Raw genomic sequence first — 11,922 nt, 5'->3', positions numbered from 1 at the left:
TCGAGCCTTTATGAAGTAAATAACTCAACTGGATGCACTGACAAACGAACCTTTCCATTCTAATCTAGGCAACTCTGGCATGGAATGATATGGAGATAACTAGTCCATGCCCAGGATGATCTCAAAGTCGGTCATATCAAGCAGTAGAAGATCTGCTCTAGTTTCATAACCACATAATGTAACAATACAGGACCGGTAGATCCGATCCACAACAACAAAATCGCCCACATGAGTGGACACATAAACAAGAGTACCCAAGGACTTACGAGAAACACCCATGAAATGATCAAATAGAGATGACACATAAATACGTAGACCCTGGATCAAATAGTACTGAGGCATCTCTACAGCAGATAGAAATAATACTTGTGATCACGGCATATGAGGCCACTACATCTGGTCTGGCCGGAAACACATAAAACCTAGCTGGACCACCACCTGACTGGACTCCATCTCTAGGACGGCCCCTACCCACCTGCCCTCTGCCTCTGGACGGCCGGACGACTGGTGGAACAATCAGTGTTGTAATCATAGGCTGCTGACCCTGCTGCATTGCCTTGCCCAGAAGCCTGGGGCAGAATCTCTGTACATGACTGAAATCCCTACACTCGAAACATCCTCTCGGTACGGTGGACTGCAAACCTGAAGTCTGGCCCTGATGGCCTGAATACCCACTGGAGGAACCCTGGATAACTGATGGGCGGTAAGAACTCTCTGGCATAGCACTGAAATAAGGTCGCACCCGAGGAGTTGGCGGTGCTGGATAAGGGGGCCTGCTGGACTGAACCCTCACGAACTGACCTCTGCCCCCAGCCGGGGCACCACTGAACTCTCCCGAATATCGAAACCTCTTGTCCCTCACCGCTTGCTCTTGGCTCCGCTGACGAACACCCTCGATCCTCCAGGTAATCTCCACAACTAGCCCGTAAGAAGTCCCCATCTCTACTTATCGAGCCATGGTGGCCTGAATACCAGAGTGCAATCCGGCGAAAAACCTCCGAACTTTCTCTGTAGCGGTAGGTAGTATCATAAGTGCATGGCGAGACAACTCAGAGAACCTCGCCTCATAGTCAGTCATTGACATCTGACCCTGCTGGAGCTTCTCAAACTGGAACAACAACTCTTCCCTCTGAGAGGGTGGAATGTATCTGTCCAAAAAGAGGCGTGTGAACTATTCCCAAGTCATGGGAGGAGAACCTGCTGGTCAGCCGAGAAGATGTGACTGCCACCACCTACGGGCCCTTCCCTCAAGCTGAAAGGTAGTGAAGTCTATCCTGTGGGACTGTAGTATCCTCATGTTGTGCAGTCTATCCATGCACGGATCAATAAAATCCTGGAGGTCCTCATGTAGCTCACCTCCGAAAGAAGGAGGATGAAGCCTGGTCCATCTGTCCAATAGCCTGTATGGGTCACTTGCCGCAGCTGGTATGTGCTCCAGTGTAGCTGTTGCAATTGTCCAAGCTCCGCCCACGGGTAGTGCACCCTGGGTCTAATATACAGCAGCTGCATGCCCATGATCCTACGTGGAAGGGGTCTGTGCTCCCCCTTCAGACTAAGATATGGCTGGGTTTGCCGGAAATAAACTGGCCTACATCATAGTATCCATGAACCGTAGTATACAGCCCATGACCTCCTGAAATCCCGGAGCGGTTGTGAAATCTACCGGAGCTGACTCTGCCGCAGGCACCTCGCCCTGTTCCTCAATAATAGGATCCTCTACTGGATCCACTGGTGGCATAGTTGGAGCAACTCTGGGACGTCCTCGTCCCCTACCACAGGCTGGAGCCCTCCCCCGACCTTTGCCTCTAGCAACAAGGGGAGCAACTCTTCCCTGGTCTGGAACATCCGTAGAGCGCGTTCTCACCATCTTTGAGAGAATAAGAGAAATATACTTAGCACTACATTAACTGCACGATAGGAGATGAAGAAAGTTAGTTTCCTAATACCCTATAGCCTCTCGAAGATAAGTACAGACATATCCGTACCGATCCGTAAGACTCTATTAGACCTGCTCATAACTTGTGAGATCTACGTGAACCTAGTGCTCTGATACCATGTTGTCACGACCCAATTTTACCTATAGGTCATGATGGCGCTCAACGTCACCGCTAGACAATACAACTAATGAATTAAACATATATTTTCTCTTTTAATAAGTTTTTGAGTAATTAACCTTCCTTATTTGCAAGATTTAAGAAAATAAAAGGTTTAAATAAATACAACCAAGTAATAGTTGAAAACCACAATTCTACTAGTGTGCGTGCCAAGACCTAGTGTCACAAGTGTATGAGCATCTAGTAGATTATACAAAACTCAACTATTGTATGATCATGAAATAGACAGAATACAAATATAAAGGAGAGGCTCTAGGAGCTGCAGAACGGCTCAGAAAGCAGCTCAACACTAAGCCTCGGGATATCTGGGATGCGCGCCGGTAGGACCGCCTGATGCACCTGTCTCAGATCCTGCACAAAACGTGCAGCAAGTATAGCATGAGTACGTAAACAACGTTTACCTAATAAGTATCAAGTCTAATCTTGAAGAAGTAGTGACGCGAGATCAACTTCGACACTTACTATGGGTCAATAATATTGAGATAGAAATATATAAATAAACACGGTTTATGGGAATAATAACAAATTTCCTTAACAAGCAGGAATAAATAATTCTTTCACAATTTAATAATTTTCAATAAGTTATTTATCTTCACAAATTGCAATAATTATGTCAAGACACAGTGTAATTGTTATTATTAAGCATGATTTATGCCGAGGTCGTATGACCCGATCCGGAATAATGTGTACAATGCCGAGGGTCGAGCAGTACGAACCATAGATGCATTTATCTACTGCCGAGGCGTTCGGCCCACTCCACCAGAAGAGAAGGATATTTTATCAGCATCTGACTTAAATATTTTTGAGGTTTTATACAAACATAATATGAATTTCACTAGCGATCTTTCACAATTTCTCCAACAAATACCAATATAATTTAGGCATTTTTAAACTATCAAATATGGTGCAAAAATTCCAAATAGTTCATGAATTGGGTCCTAAGCTACCCGGACAATAGCATAATAGTAGCTACGCACAGACTCTCATCACCTCGTATGCACGTAGCCCCCCACAATTAGGAATAATTATTTATTTAAAATATCTATGGGGTAAATTCCCTCTTACAAGGTTAGACAAGAGACTTACCTCGTCTCAAAGCTCACTTCCCGATCAAATTTCGCGTTAAAGGCTCAATTGGTGCCAAAAAATCTAAAACTAGCCAAATGTTATATAATTTAATACATGCTCAATAGTTTGAAATTAAGTTATTAGATTAATTACCAAACCCAAATCGGAAAAATTCTTAAATTCATCTCGGGCCCACGTGTTCGGATTCCGGAAATATTCAGAGGAAATCGTCACACATAACCTTAAGAACTCAAATATATAATTTTCATCCCATTCCATAAATATTTTCCTGGTTAAAATCTCATCTTTATCAAAACCTAGATATTTTATCTAAACCCTTAATTTTCACAGTTTACATGTTATAATCTACCCATAATTTATGTATTTAACTCACAATAGGTAGAATTAACTTACCTCCAAGTTGGTAGGTGAATACTCCTCTCAAGAAGCTCCAAAAGTGCCCAAAATGGAGAAAATAGGCTTAAAAATGGCTGAACCCCGTTTTAAGACATTCTGCCCAGCGATTTTTCGCTTCTGCTGCTCGACAGCCGCATTTGCGGAAAGGGCCTCGCAGATGCGGGCCTTCCCCTTAGCTAGCTCCTTTGCTTTTGTGACCAGCGACTCGCTTCTGCGAGACCGCTACTACGGTGTGTGAGTCGCACCTGCGACCTTCCTCTGCTTCTGTGATGCCTTCTTCGCACCTGCGCCTTCGCAGGTGCGGTCTACTTCCCCGCTTCTGTGGTTACTGGCAGCCCCCCTTTGGGCGGGTGCTGTGGCTTGTGGCTTACTTCTGCGAGCTCGCACCTGTGGCTGTCCATGCGCAGGTCCGGTTACACCAGAAGCTGGAAGCTTCGGCCATTGCTCCTAAGTCCAAACTTGGTCCGAGCCTCGCCCTATTAACACTTGAGCTTCCCCGGGCCCCGTCCTAACATATCAATAAGTTTGAAATCATGAAATAGACTCGCTCGAACCCTCGGAATGCTTAAAATAATATCAAAACTAAGAATCATACCCCAAACCGAATTGATTCAACTTACGATTTTTCAAGTTCTTCAAACTTACTCCGAACACGTCTAAACGTACTTAAAATACTCGAAATGACACCAAATTTTGCGTGCAAGTCTCAAATCACCATACAGAACTATGCACAGTCTCGGAATTCCAAACGGACATAGATTACTCCAAAACCTACTCCAAACCAAATTTGAAGAACTTTAAACGTTCAAATAGCTAACTTTCACTATTAAGCGCCAAAACACTCCCGGGTTGTCCAAAACTCAATTCGAGCATATGCCCAAGTCCAAAATCATCATACGAACCTATTGGAACCGTCAAATCCCGATTCCGAGGTCGTTTACTCAATATGTTGACCGAAGTAAAACTTACCCTTTTAAAGCCAAACTAATGAACCAAATGTTTCGTTTTCAATTCGAACCCTTCAAATTCTAGAACTAACTATCCCCGCAAGTCATAAAACAGTAAAAGCATATACATGGAGTCTTATGTAGGGAAACGAGGTTCTAAAGGGCAAAACGACCGATTGGGTTATTACGTGCATTAACCTAATAATGACCTAAATTTTCGTTAGGCTTGTTGCTTAATATTCCCTTAAAAGAATATTGATCATCCATGGGTATTGATGATCCCAACACGGAAGCAGCACGTGCGATGCTCTCTGAGGTCGTGGAACACCATCCCTCGCCCTGATATTGATAACGTGATGAAAATGATAGTTTGCCGACTATATGAGGTTAAAGTACAAGAATAGTGTGAAAGCTTTACACGATATGTATATATAATTTAAATCCCCCCAAAAAAAAGAAAAATTTTGACTCCTACCTCAATGTGAACGAGCCAATTATTAACTCCATAGCCAGTTCCCCTATCAAGCAGGTATGCAGGAGCACTTCCGTCCAAACAAACTGACATTATTGTTACCAAACAAAAGAGTAAAATAATATTAGTATTATTTTATTTTTCCTATAAGTCAAAATGAAATTTGATTTCTGAATTGAATTCTTACCGGCTCCCTTTTCAACAGCATTGTGAAGTATAGTCGTGTTGACTAATAAAAATTCTGCACTGACTTGAGAAAGAGTCAAAAGAAGTACTACCAAAAGCAACATCATTTTTTTCAGCTGGTTTAATTAATAAGCTATATATGTTATGAGGGGTGTCTGAAATCTTCTTAATCTTTGAAAAAAGTTTCAACACCTTTGTCTATATATAAAAAGCTTTCAGAATGAGTTCAGCAATTGTTTTAAAACAAGCCACATGGGTCTCTTAAAAAATAATACAATGGTCCATAACGATATTAACAACCAATAGATATAGTAAAAGTTAATTTATTGAAGACAGGATGTGTTGTGAGTATTAATTACTAGTCTAACTCTTTATTTTCGAAAAACTTATTAACCATTATTTTCAGAGTTTAGCTTGTACACCTGTTCACTGTAAAAGAATTTTTTTGGTATAACCGTATGGTATTCGGATCTCACTTTTATATTCGCATCGTATAAAACTTATTAAAGGAAAAAAAGAATTTTCATAAACTACTATTGTTTAGTGCATTAACTTCGTATAGCTACCATATACATAATTACTTCCTATAGCTACTATTCAGTTATTACGGTAGTATATTCGCACTGCTGTATTCATGAACACAGCAGCAAAAAGTGCCTAAAAATCAGGGTAGTCCAGCTGTACGCACATGTATTCGCGCCATGATTCATGAATACAACAGCAAAAAGCGCCCAAAATCAGGGCAATCTAGCTGTACGCGCATGTATTCACATGTATTCGCGCTGCTGTATTCATGAATACAACATTAAAAAGCGCCTAAAATCAGGGTAGTCCAGCTGTATGTGCATGTATTCACATGTATTCGCGCTGCTATATTCATGAATACAGCAATAAAAAATGCCTAAAATTATCAGTCCAGCTGTACGCGCATATATTCACGCTATGTATTTGTCACGACCCAAAATCTAACTAGCCGTGATGTCACCTAACTTAATCTGTTAGGTAAGCCAATTTCTAAATATCCGATTCAAATAATATTTAACTGACTCTAATACACTCCCCAAGGACTGGTAATACAAATCATGATCTTCTAAGAATCAGAATTTACAAAGCTGGTGTGAAATAAAATACATCATCTGCTTGAACATACATGAACAGATTTTTAAATCTAAAGCTCTCAAGATCAAGAGGCAACTATGACCGGAACGTAGGTACATCTCCAATGCCAGCTCCCGCCATACACAGCAACATCAACATCAAAAATCTACACACAAGGTGTAGAAGTGTAGTATGAGTACAACCGACCCCATGTACTCAATAGGTAACAAACCTAACCTTATGTTGAAAGTAGGGACGAGCTTGTACAAAGATCAGAGCCCATACCAGTAGCCAGTAACAATCCATAACAATATAATTAAGGCAACACAGGTAATAACTCAATGGTAAAATGCTCAGCTCGTTTACAATTCCGGAAAATAAACATTATCTTTTCAATTATAACAGTAAAACTCAAATATTTTTTCAAAATCACCGAATATCTGAGTAAGTCTGAAATATGTGATATTTCTCAAAAACTTTAACAATAGATAAGAAATTTCATTATCAGATGGCATGAGGAAAAATGCTTCTCTATGCCTATATATCAAGTATGCATGTCTAATGCAATGCAGCACAGTGATGAACTCATGTACTCACACTCTCATAGTACTCAATCTCACTGTCTCAAATTTTCACCAATCACGCTCACTATTCAGTACACTCAGTCACTCGGCACTGTACCGGGTAGATCCAACTCAAATATAAATGACAACTTGCACACAGTCACCCAGTATTGTATATGGCCAATCCAGCCCATGAAAGATCCATCCCAAATATATATACATAATAACTGACATTCAGTCACTCACTACTGTACATGGCCAATCCAGCCTAGGGAACTCCAACCCAAATAAAAATAAATAAATAAGGCAACTCCATGCCATGATGAGTCCATCCCAAACATAAATAAATAAATAAGGCAACTCCATGCCCTGAGAAATCCATCTCAAATATAATGTCACATGCGCTCACTGTGGGGGGTGCAGACTCCGGAGGGGCTCCTTCAGTACAAGCTCTATATAAATCCAATATGGCCTCTTACGGCTTGCAGTCCTATCCCATAATAATAAAGCCTATAAGGCCTGCTGCGGCGTGCAACCCCGATCTATATAATAATATATATAAAGATAATATGGCCTGCTGGGACATGCAGCCCGATCCTATAACTATCCTCACAATCAGGCCCTAGGCCTCACTCAGTCATCAATCTCTCCAGTCTCTTGGGCTCAAAATGTCATGAAAATCAGCTCAAAAATGATAATATGATGTATCAATAAATAACAATAGAGGATGAGATATGATATGAAAGGAATAAACATAACTAAGTATGAAATTACAATTTAGAACAATTAATTCAACAGCAACACGACCCTGTGGGTCCCAAAATATCGGCACGTAGCCTAAACATGATCTTTAATACGAGCTTCAGCTCAATTTCTCTAACTTGAGGAGGTTATGTGGATAATAATATGATTCTTTAATTTTACAAATCCACAGAATTTATTTAAGTCATCATTTCTATGGTGCACGCCCAATCGCCCATCATCTAGAATGTGCGTCACCTTCATACAATTCACATAACATGTAATTCGGGGATTTATACCCTCAGCTCCAAGTTTAGAAATGTTACTTACCTCGAACAAGTCAAATCCAACGCCGAGCAAGATAAATAATACTCCAAAAATTCTATTCCGCGTTTATCAACCTCCAAACACCTTCCTATCTCCTAAATTTCAAGCCAAACGATTCGAAACTAGTCAAACAACGTGCAAATTAATCAAAATATATTCCAATGCTTACAATTTAACAATTTATAAAAATTTCCAACTCCGCTCGAAAAGTTGACATTGGGGCCCATATCTCGGAATATGACGAAACTTACAAAATCCGATAACCCATTCAATTACGCGTTCAACCGTACTAATGTTACTCAAATCCGACTCCGAATCGACATTCAAATCTCAAAAACTTATTTCATGGAATTGTAAAACATTCCTCCGATTTCTCTTGAACAAATCAATAATCTATCGCCGAAAACGAAGATTAATTCATGGAATATAATCACAACGGAGTCTAGAACATTTAACCCAAGTCGTGTGGGAAATTTGCCTCTAAAAATCTCCCAAACTGAGCTCCCAACTCTGTTTTGTAAAAAAATGGCGAAATCCCCCGTTTATAGGGATTTAATGCTTGGAGCGCCACAGGTGGCATGGGGCACTGCATGTGGCGCTGTTTTCAGAATCTCAAAAATATCTCATAGCCAGGACTAGCACCCCAAAATCTCACATGTCGTGATGACGCCGAACTCAATACTAGGCAAGTCGACAATCCCAATGAACCACCATATCTTTTAAATTTGAAAATATAATAATTAAATTCAACGGTAGAAATCTCATAAATACAAATATAAACACTCCCAAACCCCGGTGTCACTGAGTACATGAGCATCTAAATGAATACAAAAATCTGACTGATAAAAATCACTATCTGTAATATAGAAGAGTACAATAACTAAACAGGAAGGGAATCAGCCTGCGGACGTCAAGCAGCTACCTTGATAGTCTCCAACAGAAATAACTCCAAAATCTAGCAGCCGTCGTATCCGGGAATACCTGAATCTGCACACAAGGTGCAGAGTGTAGTATGAGTACAACCAACTCAATATGTAACAAGACTAACCTCTGGGCTGAAAGTAGTGACGAGCTCCGCAGGTACAGTCCAATACATAAATAATGGTACAGAAATATAGGCATGCTTTCAAGTTCAACAGTTAAACTCAGTACAAGTGAAATGAATCAATACTGCATGATATTAGGAATATGACATCTCAGTAGAAAAGACCTCGGGTAAATACTGGTCATAAATTATTTGGTCACTCGGTACTGTTTATGGCCAATCCAACCCAGGGATATTCCATCCCGTATATATACACACATCGACTGACAGTCAGTCACTCAGTACCGTATAAGGCTAATCCAACCATGGGGTAATGTATCCCCAAATATAAATGATACGGACAAGATCCATGCCTAGGGAAATTTCATCACAATATATATAAACAAGTAAGGCAAGTCCATGCCCTGGGAAGTCCATCTCGAATATATAATCATCAACGCTCACCGGCGGTGTGTACAGACTCCGGAGGGGCTCCTTCAGCCCAAGCATAATATAAAGCCACTTATAATAAAGCCAATAAGGCCTGTTGCAGGCGAGCAACCCCGATCCATATAATAATAAAGACAATAAGGCCTGCTGCAGGCGGGCAGCCCCGATCCATATAATAGTAAAGCTTGTAAGGCCTGCTGTGGCGTGCAACCTGATCCTATAGTAATAATAATATATATAAAACCGATATGGCCTGCTGCAGGCGGGAAGCCCCGATCTCATACATATCCTCACAAAGGATGAGCATGACTGAGTATGAAATTTATATTTTAAAATAATTAATTTAACAGCAACGCGACCCCATGGGTCCCAAAATATCGGCACGTAGCCTAAACATGATCTTTAATAAGAGCCTCAGCTCAATTTCTCTATCACATGGAAAATGTTCAGATAATAATATGATTCTTTAATTTTTCAACTCCATAAAATTTATTCAAGTCACAATTTCAATGGTGCACGTCCACACGCTCGTCCACTATCATGTGCGTCACTTCCAAATAATTTATATAACACCAATTTGGGGATTCATACCTTGAGAACTAAGTTTAGAAGTTTTACTTATCTCAAACCGTATAATTTCTCACTCTGCTATGCTCTTGTCTCGAGAATTGGTCTCCGAAAGTTTCGTATCTAGTCACAATTAATTTGATTCAGTCCACACAATTATAGAAATTAATTCCATATCAAAATACTAATATTTTCCCACAAAATCCAAAATTACACTCCAAATATCTCATGTGGGGCCCACATCTCAGAATTTGACGAAACTCACAAAATCCGACAACTCATTCAATTATGAGTTCAACCATACTAATTTCACTCATATCCGACTCCGAATCGGTATTTAAATCCCAAAATTTCGTTTTATGAAGGGCTACAACTTTCGTTTTTGAATCATCTCCAAATTCATTGTGGATCAAAAGATATAAGCTTCTGAAGTCGGACCAGCAAACCTGCAGAACACCCTGAAGTGCGGCCATGGACAAAATTGTGCGGTCCATATTTTTCCTCTGCGGTCCGCACATTTTCGTCTGCTGCAACACATTTTCATATGCTACAACACTCAAAAATGTGCCTCAGTACATGGAATTGTGTGGTCCGCACTTCGAACGTTCCAGAACAACATCATTGTGCTGAAATGCCCGTACTCGCTCAAAAATCACCCGAGGCCCTCGGGACCTCAACCAAAGATACCATCAAGTCCTAAAATACCATACGAACTTGGGCGAACCCTCAAATCACCTCAAACAACATCAAAAACGCGAATTGCATACGGATTCAAGCCTAATGAACTTTGAAATTTACAATTTCTACAAACGACGTAAAAACCTATCAAATCACGTCTGATTGATCTCAAACGACGTCAAAACCTATCAAATCATGTCTGATTAACCTCAAATGACATCAAAACCTATCAAATCACATCTGATTGACCCCTGACGTCAAAATCTTTTCTACCTTTACAGCTCGCTCTATAAGTTCACTAGCAATATACCAATACAATACTAGCTATAGCAGTAACTGGTACAATGAGTCAGGGGTCGGGTGGATTCAATAATAGACGTGTAAATATACTTATGGATCAAAGTAAAGGCAGTGTATTCGGTCAGTTGAACCTGCTCTAGATCCGCCTCAACTTTGAGCTTAAATCCCTTTTGACACTTTGGTTGGATGATGGAGACCCTTGTAGCAACGGTAAAATTGTTCTCATGTGACTCATGGATTATGGGTTCGAACCGTGGAAGTAGTCACTAATACTTATATTAAAATAGGTTGTCTACATCACACTTATTAGAGTACGGCCCTTCTCCAAACCCCGTGTAAATACGGAATACCTTATATACTGGGCTGTCCGATTTCACGGTGGGATGGAAATTTACCAAAGATGGAAATTATCCAATTTCACCCTCTACACCTAATTATTAACCCAACAATATCCAGAAAGTCGATTTCAATATGTAAAAGAATATGAAGCCACGTATGTTGCTATGATTCTGAGTGGTGGACCAATGAGTACAAGAAAAAGGCTGGAAATACGATTAAAGCTATGTTTTCAAGAAAGTCTATTTCATGTTATATAGGAGTATATGAATATGAAGCCAAAGCGGCTGTGCTGTTCGGGCTTAACTGTACCTACTGTCTTTTTTTGGGATCAATATCATAATATTTCATAAAGCATTATATGGATCCTCAATCATCAATCCTTGTATGAATATGGGTTGTGCTCGAGAGGCTATGAATCGATAGGAATTGCCAATCGAATGAATCGTAACACTCGTAATCAATTTTACGAAGATTCCATTAGATTCCCGAAGCTCGTAGCATTGGTCTAGCTTATAAGATCAACTAGGATTGTAATGGAGCAATAAGTATTTAGTTATTCTTAATCGCATGTCTCAAATATGAGCTATGAGTATGAAGCTATATTTATTAATTAGAAAATGTGTTACCACCC

The 11,922-nt window shown here is 40.2% G+C and overlaps 1 protein-coding gene across 1 annotated transcript; it reads right to left on the bottom strand.

The window, feature by feature from the left end:
* Positions 1-286: 286 nt before the first annotated feature.
* On the bottom strand, positions 287-940 carry LOC138902299 (uncharacterized). Its single transcript, XM_070190144.1, has one exon. It carries the CDS (start codon positions 938-940, stop codon positions 287-289), a length of 654 nt encoding a protein of 217 aa, XP_070046245.1.
* Positions 941-11,922: the final 10,982 nt, after the last annotated feature.

This window comes from Nicotiana tomentosiformis, chromosome 12, assembly GCF_000390325.3.
Source record: "Nicotiana tomentosiformis chromosome 12, ASM39032v3, whole genome shotgun sequence".
NCBI lineage: Eukaryota > Viridiplantae > Streptophyta > Magnoliopsida > Solanales > Solanaceae > Nicotiana > Nicotiana tomentosiformis.
This window is presented reverse-complemented; position numbering and strand designations above follow the sequence as displayed.